This window comes from Neophocaena asiaeorientalis, unplaced genomic scaffold, assembly GCF_003031525.2.
Source record: "Neophocaena asiaeorientalis asiaeorientalis breed wild unplaced genomic scaffold, Neophocaena_asiaeorientalis_V1.1 scaffold540, whole genome shotgun sequence".
Lineage (NCBI taxonomy): Eukaryota > Metazoa > Chordata > Mammalia > Artiodactyla > Phocoenidae > Neophocaena > Neophocaena asiaeorientalis.
Genome location: NW_020172141.1, coordinates 5,267,447 through 5,285,699, shown reverse-complemented (window position 1 = coordinate 5,285,699; position 18,253 = coordinate 5,267,447). Strand labels below are relative to the sequence as shown.

General features: G+C 59.5%; 2 protein-coding genes across 2 annotated transcripts in view; both read left to right on the top strand.

The window, feature by feature from the left end:
• Window positions 1–14,954, top strand: part of MYO15A (myosin XVA) — a 48,750-nt gene extending 33,796 nt beyond the window's left edge. Inside the window, 13 exon segments of the mRNA XM_024752798.1 lie at window positions 98–170; window positions 403–476; window positions 706–788; window positions 2,006–2,136; window positions 3,220–3,314; window positions 3,481–3,558; window positions 3,882–3,978; window positions 5,689–5,849; window positions 6,576–6,709; window positions 9,517–9,650; window positions 9,913–10,046; window positions 11,247–11,387; window positions 14,388–14,954. Coding sequence (XP_024608566.1) covers window positions 98–170; window positions 403–476; window positions 706–788; window positions 2,006–2,136; window positions 3,220–3,314; window positions 3,481–3,558; window positions 3,882–3,978; window positions 5,689–5,849; window positions 6,576–6,709; window positions 9,517–9,650; window positions 9,913–10,046; window positions 11,247–11,387; window positions 14,388–14,489 — 1,437 coding nt within the window. The 3' untranslated portion in view covers window positions 14,490–14,954.
• Window positions 14,955–17,919: 2,965 nt separating this feature from the next.
• Window positions 17,920–18,253, top strand: part of ALKBH5 (alkB homolog 5, RNA demethylase) — a 24,044-nt gene continuing 23,710 nt past the window's right edge. The window contains exon 1 of the mRNA XM_024752785.1: window positions 17,920–18,046. Coding sequence (XP_024608553.1) covers window positions 17,920–18,046 — 127 coding nt within the window. The remainder of the gene's footprint in view (window positions 18,047–18,253) is intronic.

Here is an 18,253-nt window from a genome sequence, read left to right as displayed (position 1 = left end):
TCCTGACTCAGCCCCTCCCATCAAAGGGCCCGCCCCCATGACTCAGCCCCTCCCACCAAGACCCTGCCTCCTGGTGACCCAGCCCCTCTCCCCACAGACCCCGCTCCAGGACTCCCTCATTGAGCTCAGCGACAGCAGCCTCAACAAGATGGCCACAGACATGTTTCTAGGTGTGGGGGTGGGACTGCGGCCAGGGCTCTGGGCCAGGTGGGACCCCGCACTGTGACCCCTGCTCACCACCACCCCTTCCCTCAACTCAGATGTGGGGCCCCTGCAGAGAGGAGGAGCCTCCCCCTCCTCCTCTGGCCACAGCCTTCCGGGGAGGCGTCCAACCCCAGGGTCCCCAAGGGGGGCAGGCAGCTGGGGGTCTGGTGGCCCGAGTGGGACAGGTGTTTCCTCCAGCTGTGATGCGGTTCATGGGGGACGCCTCGCTGAAGGGTCAGAGTGAACTGGACGTGCTTTGCACCCTCCTGAAGGTCAGTCCCGCTGACTGCTGGCGCTCCCTTGCCTGCCCCGTGGCTCAGTTTCCCCATTTATCAACAGAGTAGCAGGACTTTGGGGAGGGAAGCTCTCATGTGGCCCAAAGAGGAATGCATCCCACTGGTGGGGAGGGGTCTGGGGAAGGGGCACCAGGCCCATCTCCAAGTGCCACCCTGTTCCTGTGTGCTGGGCGTGTGACCTGTGACCTGGCCCGCCCTCCTACAGCTGTGCAGGGACCATGAGGTCATGCGGGACGAGTGTTACTGCCAAGTTGTGAAGCAGATCACAGACAACACCAGCACCAAGCAGTGAGTGTCTTCCCCTCCCCCAGCGCATCCATGCTCCAGGAGGGGCCAGGTCAGCCTCCGGAGTCTCTCCCCCTGTCTCTCCGTCACTTCATAGACAGAGCGTGCTTGGTCTGGGACAAGCTCTTTCTTGTCTCTGAGCTTCTGTTTCCTTATCTGGAAAATGTGGTGATAATGTGTGAGTCCAGGTTTTTGGTTGCAAGTGACAGAAACCCAATTAAATCTAGTTTAAGCAAAAGAGGGTTCGGGTAACTGAAAAGTCTAACATAGGACCTCAGGCACAGCTGGATCCAAGTGTCATCAAGAAGCAGTCCTCTATATCTTGGCCCTACTTCCTTCTGTGTTGATATCATTCCCAAGCAACATATCCCATAGATTGGAGAGAAACATTTCCCAGCTCAGCAATCCCAGGGAAAGCAAGACCGACCCAATATTTGCAGCAAAAATTCCCAAATCCAGTCTTATTGGTCCCATGCCCATCCCTGAGCCAACCACAACGGCTGGACGATACAGAGCTCTGATTGGCTAGACCTGGGTCATGTGCCTGTCCCCAAACCAATCACCATAGCCAGAGGGAGGCTGAACTCTAACTGGCCAGACCTGGCTCCCACACCCATCCCTAAACCAGTCACCGTGGTAGGGGGCTGCAGTGTTGTTGGCCGGTCCTGGCTCTGATACCCATCTCCAAACCACAGGGACCGGGGAGGGGTGGGTGGTTTCCCAAAGGAAGCCCAAGCGCCGTCCCTAGACGCCGGAGGTCCCCATAATGAAACCCTCACACCAGGGCAGCACAAAGGTGAGCTTCCGTGTCCCGCACACGACCAGCACACAGTGGGGACCCAAAGCGTGTGCCACCCTCCCATCCACTTGCTCGCATCCCCCAGGAATTTCAGAGCCACTCAGCACGTCCTCCTAACCCCTCTCTCCCAGCCTTACCTGCCACCGGCTCTGCACAGGGTCCCCCGACCCTCCCCCGGGGAAGGCTTGTCTTTTGGCCGGGGGTGCGGGTGGGGGGCTCGTCCTCTGCCTTCCCTACCTCCCATCTGGATTCTCAATAGAACACAGCTTCTGCACGGCTCTGGGCGCGCCGGCCCTGCTCTCACTGGGCAGGGAGGAGGAGCCTCCTCAGAAGATGAGCCGCCTGAGAGTGGGAGAGACTCCTGGCGTGGCACCGTAGTGCGGCGGCCGCCTGCAACGCAGCCCCATGTGTGTCCTTGCAGGGACAGCTGCCAGCGAGGCTGGAGGCTGCTGTACATCGTGGCTGCCTACCGCAGCTGCTCCGAAGTCCTCCAGCCACACCTCGTTCGCTTCCTCCAAGACGTGGGCCGGACCCCAGGCCTGCCCTTCCAGGGTGAGGGGCCAGTGGGCGGGGAGCCAGGGCCAAGGGCTTGTCTGCATGAGGACCGGCCGGACAGCTGGCCGAAGGGCCTGGCCCTTCACAGGTGCCGGGCAATGTTTACTAACATCAGTCCATCCCCAAACGTTTGTGGAGGTCCCGCAGGGGCTGATGCGATGGGTTGTCTGATCTGATGGGGGGGAGGATGGCGTATCAGGGAAGGCTTCCCAGAGGAAGTGTTGCTCTGGGTCGTGAGCACATGGGAGGGATTTCTAGGTAGGCTGAGTAGCAGGGGTGAAGGCCCGGAGAGGAGGATGTGTGGCATGTGGGAGTGGAGGCGGAGGAGGCGGCAGGGCTCTGTTTCTCTGGTCTTTGGGAATCAACAGGGGTCTTGAGAGGGTTCAGGCAGGGGTGCCAAGGCTGGTGGCAGGGTCTTGGCCTTTTCCCCTTGGATTTTGGAGGAAAGGGGCCACTCCTCAGCCTCAGCCCCAGCCTAGCTTCCAGAGCAACCCCTGGGTCCCCCTAAGAGAGAGGCCGGGGCCCCTGTGGTTACCACGGTGGCCGTGAAGGAGACGGGGACCTCACTCCCTTTGTTTCTGAAGACTCCTCTTTGACTCAGGCCGCAGACTTCCCTGGACTCAGAGGTGAAGAGACTCAGCTCCAGGGAAGGTGGCAGAGTGGGTCCAGCCCTCTTGACCCCTCCCCAGAGCAGGGCGAGGGCACTGCTTAGCCCAGAGAGATGGGGAAACAGATGGTGGGGGCTCCTGCCCTGGGATGCTGCGCACAGCTGTGTCATCTTAGCCATACACGGCCTGCGGGGGACAAGCCCCGAGTCACCAGCTGTCTGCGGGGCTCGTGGATAAGCAAGGCGTGCGGGCCTCCACTGTGTGGGATGGGGTTCAGATCCAGCTCTTACACTCTGGCTCTTGACCTTGGGTAAATCACTGCCTTCTGAACTGTCTCCTCAGCCGCTGAAGGGAGAGCAGACACACGGCCCCACCCTTCTACCCGCCCCCCGCTTGGACTCAGGGCTGGGGCCAGAGGAGCCCCTTTCTCCCCTGCCCACCCTGGGCCAGGCCCTGACTCCCGTTTCTGCAGGGATCGCCAAGGCCTGTGAGCAGAACCTGCAGAGAACGCTGCGCTTTGGTGGCCGTCTGGAGCTCCCCAGCAGCATGGAGCTTCGGGCCATGTTGGTGAGCATTGGGGCGTTGGGGTGAGTGAGACGGCCCGGCCCAGAGACCCCGTCACGCGCACTCGCCGGCCCTGCCCGGTCCCTGTCGGGGACCCCCACGGAGGGGACAGCAGCTGGCCCAGAGCCCTGGCCCGGCCTTTCCCACCTCCGCAGTCTCCTCACCCCAGGCCGGCCGCAGTTCCAAGAGGCAGCTCTTTCTTCTCCCCGGAGGCCTCGAGCGCCATCTCAAGATCAAAACGTGCACCGTAAGTGACGGGATGTCTCCGTCGGGCAGGGACCCCAGCCTCCAGGGTGGGCCCCCAAGGGTGCTGAGCCCCCCAGGCTCCCCCACGAGGCAGGATTTATCTCAGAGGAGCAGCTTGAGCCTGGGGGAGGTGGGACCTCCAGCTCAGGATCAAACTGCAAGTAAGAGACAGGCCAACTCGGAACCCGAGTCTCTCAGACTCCATTCCTGCATGCGGCTGGCTCCCAGGGACCTCGGGGATCCTCGCCTCTGCGCAGGGGGTCTGGGTGGCCTCGGGGGCAGAGGTCGCCAGGCCAGCGCAGCCTCTCGCTTCCCTCGCCGCAGGTGGCCCTGGACGTGGTGGAGGAGATCTGTGCTGAGATGGCTCTGACCCGCCCCGAGGCCTTTGATGAGTACGTCATCTTTGTTGTCACCAACCGAGGTGAGTGGCCAGAGGCCAGAGGGTGTGGCATGCTGGGCCCACGCCCACCACCCCCACTGTAAGGCCCAGGTCAGACGCCACTTCCTCCAGGAAGCCCCTAGGCCCAGGTAGAGGGACCTCTCTGCCCCGAGCCCCCGCAGCCCCACGTCTGCCCCTCTCTGCTTCGTTCTGTGTGAGCTTGCCTGGCCCGTCAGATCGCGAGTTCCTGGAAGATGGGGCTCCCCTGATGCCTCCCTCTGCCCCTCGGGCCACTCAGTGGGCCCTGCCCTCAAGGGGGATGAGACTTGATAGGATGCGACTCCTGGACCCACAAGTGCAAGTACTTTTTCCTGTCTCTTAGTGCCTTAATAGTGGCCATAAGGGCCCCCGCCCTTGGTCTCACCTGGCCCTTCTCAGTTCAGCCGAACCCCTTCCCCCTGCAGCCCACCTGCTGTAGGCTGTGGCCTTGCTTCCTGCCACCAGCCTGTCAGTTCCATCCACCTCCAACCAGCTCTCCCGCTGCTGCCTCGGCTCCGAACCACGTATCCTCAGCCCTGCTTGCCCGGAGTCCAGCCAAGACACAGGGGGAGGGGAAGGCAGTAACAAAATGATCCCCAAAACTGAATTTATGGAGCAGAGGCTATGTCCCAGGCACTGCTGAGAGCATGTCATCCTATAAACTGCTTTAATCCCCACCACAACCATATGAAACGAGACGGTTATTGTTCCCATTTACAGATGGGAAAACTGAGGCCCAGGGAGACTGTATTAGTCTCCTGTTGCCGCCATAACAAATCAGCACATACTCATTGGGTTAAAACAACACAGGTTTATTATCATATGGTTTGAAGGTCAGAAGTCCTGAAACCAGAGTGTCCTCAGGGCTAACTCCTTCTGGAGGCTCTGGGAAAGAGTCTCTTTCCCAGCCTTTTCTGCTTCTAGAGGCGCCCACATTCCTTGCCTCACGGCCCCTTCCCTCATCTTCAAAGCCAGCAGCGTAGCATCTTCCAGTCTCTCCTTCTTTAAGGACCCTTGAGACTACACTGGGTCCACTTGGATACCCACGATAATCTCCCCATCTCAAGATCCTTAATCACATTTCAAAGTGCCCTTTGCCATGAAGGTACATATGCACAGGTGGCGGGGAATAGAACGGGGACATCTTTGGGGTCATGCTGTTATTCAGCCTGCCAAAGAGATTAAAGGACTTATCCAAGGTCACACAGTTGGGATTTGAACCCAGACTGTCTGGCCTCGAGAGTCTGGACTTTATCATCGTGCCACCCCGCCCCCCACTTTGGTAAAATTTTACCGAAGGTGTGGGATGGAAGCAGAAATGTCAGTTCAGGAAATGAAAACTTAAGCCTCTCGTACAGGCTGAGACCCGCTCGGTGCCAGACCCCACCGTCCTCCCCACCCGCCCCAGGGGACCGGCAGGGGGTTCTCCCCTGAAGGAGCTCTGCAGAAAGGCATCCACTGGCCCTCCTGACCTGAGGCCTCGTGTGCCCCTCCTTGTCCCCAGCCCTCCTCTGGAAAGGGGCTAGGCTTTCTCTGAGCACCACGCAGGGCACTTCCCTAGAACTAGGCAGGCTGGAGCTTGCGGTTACAACTTGCACAAACACAGGCACCCTGTCCCATAGACGTGCTCTCCTTTACTGAGGATGCTGTGTCCCAGAGCGGGGAGGGGGCTTGCCACTCGTACCCCAGCCAGCTGCCCCCGGCTCCCCACAGGCCAGCACGTGTGCCCGCTCAGCCGCCGCGCCTACATCCTGGACGTGGCCTCGGAGATGGAGCAGGTGGATGGTGGCTACACGCTGTGGTTCCGGCGCGTGCTCTGGGATCAGCCGCTGAAGTTTGAGAATGAGCTCTACGTGACCATGCACTACAACCAGGTCAGCGCACGGGCTGCTCTGAGGCTCTGGAACTTTCCGGGCTCCCCCGGGCCTTGGCGTTTGAGGCCTTCATGATTCGGGCCCCCAGGCGTCTGCTCCCTGCGGGCTCTGCTTTTCTGAGTCTTCCGGCGAGGCTGCCCAGATGGCACCGCTTCAGGAGGCCACTCTGTCCTCCTTCCTCTGGCTCTCCTCCCGCGCTGAGCACTTGGCCTGTCCCTCGCTGAAAGGCTTTGCCTGGCCTTGTCATTTTCGTGGTGCTACCCCTCCCCTTTGAGACTTGGTCGTCTAAGTCAGGGTCTTGGGGTTAACAAAGCCTGGTTCTTCTTCTTGTGCCGACACTTGCGGATGTGCTTGGACAGAGAGCGCATGCCTCTCTGGAGCTGGTGCCGAAGCTGCGGCCGTTCCGAGTCCAAATCCGGCCACTGGGCTCTTGTGCCTGCGGGTCAGCCAGCGGCAGCCTGAGGACTTGTGGAAATGGGACCCCAGGTCCTGCATGCTGCAGGCGGGTGCCAGTGCTTCCCGGGGTCCCGTGGCTTCCCGGCCACAGCCCTCCCAGCTCACCATCACGTGTCACTCCTCCCAGAAGCCCAGGGAAGTGACAGGCCACCCTCCCCCGGAAGCGAGTGGGGCTGGAACCACTCAGCGTCTGTGTCTGTGCCTCCCCAGTTGCCTGCCCAGTGCCTGGCCGCCCGCGGACCCTCACCTGCATCACCCCGTCCCCCGCAGGTGCTGCCCGACTACCTGAAGGGCCTGTTCAGCAGCATGCCGGCCGGCCAGCCCGGCGAGCAGCAGCTGCAGCAGGTGTCCAAGCTGGCCGCGCTGCAGCACCGAGCCAAGGACCACTTCTACCTGCCCAGCACGTGAGCACCCACCCAGCCCAGCCTGTCCAGCTGGGACCCCACCTCCGGGCACGACAGGTCGCTTCCAGCTGGTAGTAATAGCTCAGAGCAAACTGAGTGATAAAAAGCTTTCAGGACACACACCCTGTGGTCCAGGAAATACACATGGCCCCGCAGAAAGATTTGGCCATGGAAATGTTCACCGTGGTGTCACCTACAATCTCCGACGACAGGGAGTTCCTTAAAAAAATTTCGAAGACCCAACACAGCCAAAAATAAATAAATTAATTAAAAAAATAAAATTAAGAAAAAAAAAGATCCTGCGTGGCACAACTAAGACCCACTGCAGCCTAAATAATAAATAAATATTAAAAAACAAATTGTGGGCGTCAGGCAGCCTTTAAACTGATGTTTTCGAAGAGGCGAGACATCAGTCATCCCAGGTTCTCCATCTTCGGGCCTTTTTACTCTTTTTTTTTTTTTTTAACAAAGTAATTAATTAATTAATTTATGGCTGCATTGGGTTTTTTTAAAAATCTGGCTCCTTAATTAATTAATTTATTTATTTTTGTCTGTGTTGGGTCTTAGTTTCTGTGTGAGAGTTTTCTCTAGTTGTGGGAAGTGGGGGCCACTCTTCATCGCTGTGCGCGGGCCTCTCACTATCGTGGCCTCTCTTGTTGCGGAGCACAGGCTCCAGACGCGCAGGCTCAGTAGTTGGGGCACACGGGCTTAGTTGCTCCGCGGCATGTGGGATCTTCCCAGACCAGGGCTCGAACCCGTGTCCCCTGCATTGGCGGGCGGATTCTTAACCCCTGCTCCACCAGGGAAGCCCTATTGGGTCTTTTGTTGCTGCGCACGGGCTTTCTCTAGTTGTGGCGAGCAGGGGCTACTCTTCGTTGCGGTGCCTGGGCTTCTCATTGCGGTGGCTTCTCTTGTTGCGGAGCATGGGCTCTAGGCGCACAGGCTCAGTAGTTGTGGCACACGGGCTTAGTTGCTCCGCGGCATGTGGGATCTTCCTGGACCAGGGCTTGAACCCGTGTCCCCTGCATTGGCAGGTGGATTCTTAACCACTGCACCACCAGGGAAGTCCCCTACTCTCTTAAAAATAAGACCCCAGAGGGCTTTTGTTTCTGTGTGTTGTATCTATTCATATATTTACACTATTCAAAATTAAAACTGAGAAACGATTTAAAATATTGACTTAGTAAGTAATTAAAAATAAGGACACCCCGTGTTAATATAAAGGCGTATATGTGATAATTATAATACAAATAGTGGAAAGTAACATTACACATTAATATAAATAAGTTATGAAAACACAAGTGTATTTTCCCAAAAACTCCAGTGAGAAGAGCGGCACTGTTTGACATTCTGCAAATCTCTGTACCATTTGGCGTGACAGACGGCAGCTGGATGCCTGTCTCTGCCTCTCTGTCAGTCTGTTGTGATCTCACGTGTCACGTAGCCTCTGGCGGACTCCACCACGCACTTGTGAGGGAACGAGAGGGGAGAGCAGATGACCGCTCAGGTTCTTAAGGAAGTGGCGTTGCCCTCCCAGACCCTCGGCCACACTATGAGAGCCCCTGGTGTGAACCAGCGTAGGGAAGGCAGTGGAGTGTGGACAGAGGATGTCTCGGTGCCCAGCACACTGTAAGGGCTCAGCACCCAACTCTCTTTCCGTGCTGTCATTTTAAGGGGAAAGTGCAGGAAGCACAGAAAGGTATCATCCCAGCCCTGGAGAAAGACAGTTGTGGCCTTCCTACTCTTTGCAAGGCACTTTGCACACATTGTCTCAGCTAATCTCCCCAACCGCACTTTTTAATTTTTTTAATAAATTTATTTATTTATTTTTGGCTGCGTTGGGTCTTTGTTGCTGCGCGCGGGCTTTCTCTGGTTGCGGCGAGCGGGGCTACTCTTGGTTGCGGTGCACGGGCTTCTCATTGCGGTGGCTTCTCTTGTTGCGGAGCACGGGCTCTAGGCGCACGGGCTTCAGTAGTTGTAGCACGCAGGCTCAGTAGTTGTGGTGCGCGGGCTTAGTTGCTCCGCGGCATATGGGATCTTCCCGGAGCAGGGCTCGAACCCGTGTCCCTTGCATTGGCAGGTGTATTCTTAACCACTGCGCCACCAGGGAAGTCCCCAACCGCACTTTCTTTACCCCTTTTACAGATGAGGAAACCGAGGCCCAGAGAGGGGATATGGCTTCCCCAGCTAATAGGTGGTAGGACCAGGATCCAGACCTGGGGAGACTGGGTCACATGCCAGGCTCTTACCCAGCAGAGCAGAGAGGAAAGATATTGCCTGGAGGGTCTTTTGGGGGGTTCCCCTGACGTTCCCCCTTCCCCAGTGTGCAGCCCATGGCAGCCGGGACCGGTATTTGTTGGTATTTTTCAGATGTCCTGAGACACAGGGCTGCCCCAGGGGATCCAGCATGTGTCAGGGGGAGGCATGGCCTGGTGGGCCCAGTGCTCTGTGCCCTCCGGCTCTGACCAGCCACTGGTGGTTGCTTTGCTGCCCTGATACTTCCCTCAGCCTGTGCTTCTCACCCCTTTGGCCTGGGCTTCTCCCTGGGGCGGGGGCTACGAAGGACGAACCCACCTTGGGTTCAAGCCTCGGCCCGGACCGGTCACTGTGTGACCTTGGACTGGCTGGTAAACTTCTCAGAGTCTCTGTTCCCTCCTCTGCAAACGGGGAGCCTGGTGGTACTGGCCAGCGGTTATTGAGCACCTGCTGTGTGCCCAGGCACTGAGTCAGCCTCACTCCGCAGTGAGTGGGGGTCCAGGAGGTTTAAAGCCTGGCGGCACTCAGAGCGGCCTTTCCCTGCACGCCAGGCGCGAGGCCCAGGAGTACATCCCGGCCCAGCTCTACCGCACTGTGGCCGCCGCGGCGTGGCTCAGCCTGCTCGGCCAGCACCAGCAGCAGATGCAGGCGCTCAGCCCCCACCAGGCTCGCGCCCAGTTTCTGGGTGAGGAGGAGTCCGGGCTGGGGAGGGAACCGTGGGGGCCTGGTTGAGGAGGGTGGGGTGGAGGCACCTTTGCCTTTGTACAGAGGCATTTTTGGTGCCAGCTTTCGGAAGTCCTCACCGGGGCCCCACCTAGGCTGGGGGCCCCGGCAGGGAAGGAGGGGGGCCTGAGGCCGGCAGCTGGACCGGCGGGAGGGGCCACCCGAGCAGGTGGGGGGCGGCACTGAGGCGCCTGCGTCACCTGCCCGCCCCTCCCCCGCCCCAGGCCTCCTCAGCGCCTCGCCCATGTTCGGCTCCTCCTTCTTCTTCGTCCAGAGCTGCAGCAACGGCGCGGTGCCCGCCCCCTGCATCCTGGCGGTCAACCAGAATGGCCTTAACTTCCTCAGCACCGACACCCACGTGAGTGGCCTCAGCCCAGCCCCGCCCCTCCCCCCAGGGGGTGGGAAGTCCAGCTCCGCTTCTTACACCTGCGTGACCTTGGGCGAGGCTCCTTGCCTCACCTGGGATGCAGGGCTGTTGTCAAGGTGAAAGGAGGTGAAACACAGGCCAAGGCTCAAAGCCTGTGTTGGTCTGCTGGGGCTGACGGGGCGGGGCTGGCGGGGCTTCAGCAACAGAAATTGTTTTCCTGGTGGTTCTGGACGGTGGACATCTAAGATCAAGGTGCCCGCAGGGTTGGTTTCCTCTGAGGCCTCTCTCCTTGCTTGTAGATGGCCGTCCTGCCCGTTTCCTCACATGGCCCTTTCTCTGTGCACATCCCTGGGGTCTGTGTGTCCCAGTTTCCTCTTCTCCTAAGGACAGTGGTCCCGTGGGATGGGAGCCCACCCTAACCTTCCCTCTTCAAAGGTCTGTCTCCAGATTCTGAGGTGCTGGGTCAGGGCTTCAGCATATGGATTTGAGGGACACAATTCAGTCCAGAACAAAAAGGATCTGCTACCCCTATTCTTAGTTCTTCCCCTGGGAGTGGGCCCTGAGATGAGGGCTCCAGGGCAAGTAGCTTACGTGGAAACACTGGAGCGAGGAAGTGAGACCAGGAGGAGGGTCGTACCCTGGGGGATACGATACACCTGGGGAGGAGCGTGTTAGCAAGCAGGTTCCTGCTGTGGGGACTGGCGCTCGGTCCAGCGGGGAACACGGCCCTCAGAGGATGCCCCCCATCGTGCGGGTCGGGGAGCTGGGTTGTCTGTCTGCTGTGGCCTGTTGTTCGTGATGGGGTGCTGACTCTCATCACTCTGGCTATCCCTGTGTGGGAAGCTTTTGCTCTTGGGGCCGGAAAGAAAGCTCCAGACCAAGAGGGGTGGGTGTGAAGAAGCAGCCTTGATGTGAAGGCATTCCCTGCATCCCTAGATCGCAAGCATTTAGAGCAGTGCCTGGCACGCTGCACATGCGTGCATCAGTATTTGTTGAAATAATTTCACAGGTGAGAAACTGAGGTCCAGAGAGGTAAAGTAGCTTGCTCCGGGTCACACAGCAAGTCACTGGGGAACTAGTACTCGATCCGAGCTGAGCTGTCACGCCACCTACGGATCTGACCTCCAGCGGTGGGGTAAGGCTGGGTGAGACTGTCGCACCCCCGAACCTGTCTGCCCCCATTTCCCCCAGGAGCTGATGGTGAAGTTCTCCCTGAAGGAGATCCAGTCGACGAGGACCCAGCGGCCCACGGCCAGCTCCAGCTACCCGTACGTGGAGATCGCACTGGGGGATGTGACAACCCAGCGCACCATGCAGCTGCAGCTGGAGCAGGTGGGCCTCGCCTGGCAGCCCGGCTTGTCACCCGGACCCCCACTCCCTCATTCCGCTCGCCAGGCTTTTCTCTGGGTCTGGCTCCAAGATGGGTCAGGTCCTAGCCATGTCCCAGGGAACATCCAGCCCAGTGCAGGGGACAGAGCTAACCCAACACCTCACAGAACTGTGGGTCATGAGGGTGGTCTACCAGAGAAGCATCTTGATGGTGGGATCATGGGAAAGGGCGGGCCCAGGTTGTTTTTAGAACAGTGAGGAGTTTGATGGGGAATTGGGGAGACACAGCCAGGGAAGGGCAGGTCTTAAGGGTCCTTGAATATAAAGCTAAGAATCTGGGGCTTCCTCCTGAGGGCACTCGGGAGCCATAGAAGGTTGGTGGGAGGGCAGGACCCAGGCAGTTTGAGGACGTTCACCTGGGCTGAGGCTCGGAGGATGGATTGTTGAGGTTGAGGGGTGGGGAGTGGGGTTCCCATGTGACAGGGAGGCCAAGGCCCAGCTGCCCTGGACCTTTCTCCTATTTGCAGCAACTGTGGCGGCTCCTTAAAAGCTGTGGCTGACCTCTAGGTCAGTCAAGTCCACGTCTCGCAGTGCCCGGGGATGGGGCAGGACCAGAGTTCTCAGCCCACTGGAGAGAGGGGACTGAGGTCCAGAGCAGGGGTAGAATCGGGGCTGGGCCCACACGTCTGGGCCCACCGCACCCACTCAAGATGTGGGCCCAGGACCACTTCTCACGGCACGGCCTGCCTTGGTGGGGCTGCTATCCCAGGGCACGAGACAGGGGCTCCCACTGCCCCAGCCCTGCCTCTAAAGGAGGAGCCCCCCACCCCGGGATCAGTGTGCTTCCCACTGCTCCCCAGTCCTGCTCCTGCTGAGGTCACCCCCACCCTGGCCTTATCTGTGGCTCAGCCTGCTTCCCAGAACCCCCAGTCTGAGCTCCCACCACAGCAAACCCACCTCCTCGGGCCTGCCCGTCCGTTGCCCCTTGGGCCCCTTTTCTGGAGAGCCCTCCCCTGGACGACCTCTAACTGCTGCTGAGTCCGGTTCCCCCTCCCCAACCCCGGCACCCCTCTGACCATGCGGCTTCCAAAGCCAGCTCTGCTGAGACAGCCCCTTATTTCTCTCTCCTGCCGTGACCCCCTCAGCATTGCCCTTGGAGACCAACAGGCCTCTGCCCTCACCTCTCACCCTTGCAGGCCCTTGGGCCCCCAACCCAGCAGCCCTTCCCGTCCTTGCCCCCTCCTCTGATTACCTCCGTGGCCTCCGCTCTCATCCCTCCCCTCTGCTTACCTGCCCCCCTCCCCGCCCCAGACCCACTGCACTCACTGTCCCCTCTCTCTACCTGGGACACGCTTGCCTGCATCACGGGGCTCCCTCCCTCCCTTTGTTCGGGTTTCAGCACAAACGTCACCTCCTTCTAGAAGCCTACCCTGACCCTCCTCCCCGATAGTTCACTCTCTCCGCCTCAGCAGCCCTCATATGGCTTGGAAATCACTTAGTTATTTGTTCCCAGATTGTCTGTCTCCCCACTAGAATGTCAGCCCCGAGAGGGCGGGGCAGGGCAGGGCTGTGTCCAGCTTGTCCCCACGGTGTCCCTAGCACAGCCCGGCTGTAGCGGGTGCTCAGGAAGTGAGTGGGTGGAGGAGGAGGCCTCTCCGGCTTCTCCGCTTGCTCCCGGTGCCCTCCCCACCCGCGACCTCTTTGCGTTGCCACCTCTGCTCTGCCTCTGTCATGCATGTGTAGAGGACACATTTATTAATCATTCATTCTTTCAATGTATAACCAGTGAGCATCTCTACGCAGCAGGTTCTGCACTTAGCTGCAGAGATACTGAGCAGACCCTCCAGCCCTGGCCGCCACAGAGCCCCAGGTCTCAGGGGTGTGACAGACATCAAAGCCTCTCTAATAAACCGTAATCAGTGTGGGGAGGGTGTACCCGTGCTATCCAGGAGGTAATCAGCGAGGGCTTCCAGGAGCAGGTGATGTCTGAGTGCAGCAGTGATCCCGCCTACCTCTGACAGGCTGTGTGAGGGCATCTGGAAGCAACCCAGCTTCTTCTTGAGCCCCAGTTTCCACACCTGCCAAGTGGGGCAGCATTCCCAGTGAGGCCTGGAGCGCTGCAGCCTGTGGGTGGGAGGATGGCGGGTGGGGAGGAGCCCACTCTGATCTCATTAGCCGAGGTGGCCCCCAGGGTGTGGCCTTGGGTTCAAGTCCCACCATCCCCAGCTGTGAGGTCTGGGGCAACTGGCTTCAGGGCTCTGGCCTCAGTTTCCTCACCTGTGGAATGGGCTCTAAGAATGTCTGACTCATAGGGACACTGCAGGGACTGGGAGGGGTGGGACATGGGGGGCTCTTGGGACAGTGCCTGGTCCTCAGTTGCCACCCAGTAAGTGCTGTCCTCCTTATTTTTACCCTCCCTCTGGGCAGCTTCCCAGCCCCCAGGAAGCACCTGGGGAGATTCCGGCACTGGCTGTGGTCTGAGAGACCAATTCTCCACAGTGCCCGCTGCCTGCCCCGCCCCCAGCAGGTGGGAGCCCTGAGGCTGGGTCGCAGCTCATTCTAGGCTGTGGGCGCCAGGTGGTAACCACGGCAGCCACTTATTGATGGGGCTGATAGGTTTCAAGTCTAGAGGATTCACGTGTAGTAAAATCTCATAGCATCCTCCCCATGGCTCCGAGAGGCAGGCCCTGGTAAACCGAGCCCCCAGGGGTGAGACCGCTGAGGCTCAGAGAGGTGCAGTAACTGGTTTCAGGTCACACAGGCCACATGCAGCAGAGCTGGCAGGTGCACTGCTTTCCTCCCGGCTCACCCCTTCCCACCTGCAGCCTGGCATTCCTCCTCCTAGCTGCTCGTGGGCCACCCAGGGCCCTGGGGAGGTGGGGATGAGGGTGGGGCCCACTAGTCCCGCCGGAGGCTGGCCTCCATCTCTCTCCCCTCTCCCGGCCACATCTCACCCCAGGTGAGAGCTGGGAAGTGTTGGGCCTCTCACCGTCTCTCCTGCAGGGCCTGGAGCTGTGTCGCGTGGTGGCCGTGCACGTGGAGAACCTGCTCAGCGCCCGTGAGAAGCGGCTCACGCTGCCCCCCAGCGAGATCACACTGCTCTGACCCAGCCCCCAGCCCCCAGCTGCCCTGTGCCAGGAGGCTTGCTGTGTGGTCCCAGGGGAGTTACTGGGAACCTTAGGGGAGACCAAGAGGCAGTAGGTGGCGTGGCGCAAGCCCCCAGGAACCTGAGAAGACTGATCCAGAGTTGGGGTGGAGTTGCAGTGTGCAAACTTGGGTCAGATGGCAGGAGGGACTTCCAAAGACTGACTAGTGGGGCCTCCTGCCACCTACCACTGTGGCCCTGCCCCGACTCCCCCTGCGGCAGGGAAGCCCCACACCAGTAGCCTAGACCAACTGAACCTGCGTTTGCTTTCCTTGGGGTCTGATGTTCAAATCTGCTCCATGTCTCTGCCCCGGCCCCTCACATGTCCCTCCCGTCAGGTGCCCCTGCACTGCTGCTGAGCTTGGGTTCCTGACTCTTGGTCTTTTCTGTGCAAATAAAAGGTACGCCTGGCAGCCTGTTCTCCATATGGTTGTTGAGTGACTGGAAAATGAGTCTGAGGGAGGAGCCAGGAGGTTCAAAAAATACTGATTAATTATAATTGCTATGAAATCATTTTATTCTGCATTATCGTGTTTATAAAATTACACTGGTGATGAAGCAAAGGGGCAAAATGTTAATAAGTAGCCAATTTGGGTAAAGGTGTGTAGGAATTTTTTGTTCTGCTTTTGCGACTTCTGTAAGTTTGAAATTATGTTAAAATTATAAAGTTATATAAATTGCATTAAAAAAAAAAACAAACAGAGCCAGCTCTGTTCAGGGGGACCTGGGCCTCCAGCAGAGACATCTGTCCTTACCTCTCCCTGCGGGCCTCTGCCCCTCTACCCCGCACTCCTTGGGTAGCCCTAACCCCAGGACCCCGTCACTGGGTGGGCCACACAATATTTGAGAATGGTATAGTAGAGGGAGAGAGATGTTTCATGTCAGCGGCTGGGGAGGGAGAAGGCTGGGAAAGGGCTTCCCAGGGAATGGGATGTTTGGGTTGGGTTTTGAACCATGAGTAGGAGTTTGCTATAGGAATAGATGGAGGGAAGGGGAATGAACATTCTAAACAGAGAAAACAGTGTTTGTTCCCTACTCTTTCCCCCAAAGCCTAGGACAATGCCTAACGCAGAGTAGGTGCTTAAAAAATACTTGTCGCATGAATGGAAGAATAAATGAATGAATGTTGATAGGAAGTGCTAGTGCTTTGGGGAACTTGTGCGGGAGGGGAGGCTTGGGAGAGGAGGGCTGGATAGGTGTGTGGGGGCATAATTGGTTGGAGCCAAGGTGTCTGAGGAGGGGTTTACTTACTTATTCAGTACCTATTAAGCACCTACTGTGTACTAGGCAAATGCCAGGCACCGGGAGTTGCTCCCAGTTAGAGGCTCTGCCCAGGTGAGAGGACTTTTGGGTTTCAGAATGCAAGTGGGCTGTGTGAGTGAGGCCCCAGCTGGAGTGCATGGAACCGGGAGGAACCTCCTGGCCCAACCCTGGCCACGATGCAGACTCCTGAGCTGGATGGTGTCTGAGGTCTGAGTTTTGGGAGGTTTGTTACACAGCATTGGATAACTGAACAGCAGGACTTCGGGATTTCAGGACCTGGGCCTTAAGGCATAGGCTCATGTTTTAACAGCTGTTCTGGTGCCTCAGTGGTGGCACCAGCAGGTCGAGCCCCCGTCAGAGGTAACGATCCCCAGGAGGCAGAGTGGGAAGACTCGGGTGGCAGGAGAATCAGACCTTGCTGTGGCCCCCAGACCCAGAAAGACAGGAACTCCAGGTGGACATGGGGAGAGCCAGAGCAGAGGGAACCAAGCCCCAGGGTGCCCGGCCTGGCATGGGGTGAGAACACAGGAGACACATCTGGGAGGCATGGTAGCATGAGACAGTCACGTCCTGTCTTCGTGGGGAAACTGAGGCAGAGGTGAAGCAAGTAACCACTAACTGGCCTGGCCGAGAGTCAAAGGCAGGCAGGCAGGCTCCAGAGTCGAGCTGTCTCCCTCCGAGGCTCGGATGGGAGAGGGGAGGGCCCTGGCTGCAGAGCATGGGGAAGCCTCCGAGGGGGTGTCTGGGGGCCCTGTAGAGGTGACGCCCATGTTTGCCTGGTGAGCGGAGCACAGGGGTCTCTGGCAGGACTTTCTGATGAATGAAGTAGTGAGCTCCCTGCCACCAGGTGTGCGTGCAGAGTCCAATGCCCCCGGTTGGAGGGCCGTTGAGAGGTGGGCGCTGGGCTTCTGAAGGGCCTGAGCTCTCGTAGCCAAACTGCCAATATGCAGGCAACGGGGCCCGGGCCGGGCGTTCACATAGAATGGCCCAGGCAGGACTGGGGCCCAAGCCCAGCCACCTGACCTTGGCTTTGCCCACTGGCCACCTTCTCATCACCTGCAGCTGCCTTCCTGCCGCCACCACCAGCGGTGCCCACCAGGCTGGGTCAGGAAAGGGCAGGAGCCGATTCCCTACGGGTTCACGCCTGCCCCGTTTCCCCTGCACCTGCTGCTGCTTGGAAGGGAGGGTCAGGGCCAGGGTCCCAGGTGTCCAGGCTTCCCCATACCACAGGTCCTGCTGGCCTGGACTTTCTGTGGCCCCATGACAGACCCCACTTCCCACCAGGGACCGGTAGTCCCCTAATTTAGGACGTGGAAACAGGCCCACACTCGAGGCCAGTGGTCCTCTCTGCTTAACGTACAGGATGCAGGACTTCATCTCATCTTCACACCCACCGCACATGGGAACTGATTTCATTCCCGTTTTACCGAGCTTGTCCGGGGTCCTACAGCCCGTCAGGAGGTCAAGGTCCAAACCCACGTCTGCTGGGTAGCAGGGTCTGGAGCTCAAGCTCCGACCAGCCGGGGGCGGTGGGTGGAGAGGGCGCAGGGGCTGGGGGCACAACGGTCAGGGTGGCGAGGCCACGAAACCCAAGATGCATTTCATCTCAGTGAGAATCTGGGGAGGCTGCTAGAGGGGTGAGCCGAGCCTCCAAAAACCACAGTTAAGGAACGGGTGGGAGGGACAGGGACCAAGGAGCGTGACCACGCGTGCAGGCCCCGCCGTCAGGGGCCGGGAGGGTCTGAACAAAGGCCTGGGCGCCCGGGAGGGCAGTGACTCCGAGGACCGCAGCCCGCGCTGCAGTCCCCAGCACCCCGCCGTCCCGGGAGCGCCCGGCCCAGGAGGGCCGCGCACGCGCCGCCGCCGGGACGTGACTAGGGCAACGTACACGCCGGGCGGCGGCGAGGGGGCGGTGTCTGTGGCAGCAGCCGTCGGGCCGGGGGCTGGGCCGGGGCTCTCGGCGCCGCAACCTGAGCGTATCCTTGCGCCCTGAGCGCTGCGCTGCGATCTGGTCTCCACTCAGGCACTCCCTTAGCCACCCGGTCACCCTTCAGGGGTCCTCGCGGCCCGCCCGCCGCTAATTAGGGGACGGGCGCAGTAGCCAAGGCGACCGCCGGATTGACAGGCATGCGCGCCAACCGGATTCCGGAAGCTGCCGTCTGGGCCTGCCCGGCGCGTGGGCGGTGGCCCAGTGACAGAAGTGGAAGCGCCAAGGGGGCGGTGACCGGGCAGGCTGGGTTGTGTCGGTTCCCCGGTGATTGCGCGCTGGGGGCTGAGGCGATTTCGGGCGTTCGGACGATGCCGTGACGTAGCGTGGCGACAGCGTTGACGGCGTGAGCGCACCCCCGTGGAGGGAGCCCTACGGCCGCGGGGGAGGCGCGGACAGGAGGCAGGCTGCAGTTTGGGGCGTTCGCGGAGCCCTTCAGTGGGTGGGGGAGGGGCGGTGGACGGCCCCCGTCTG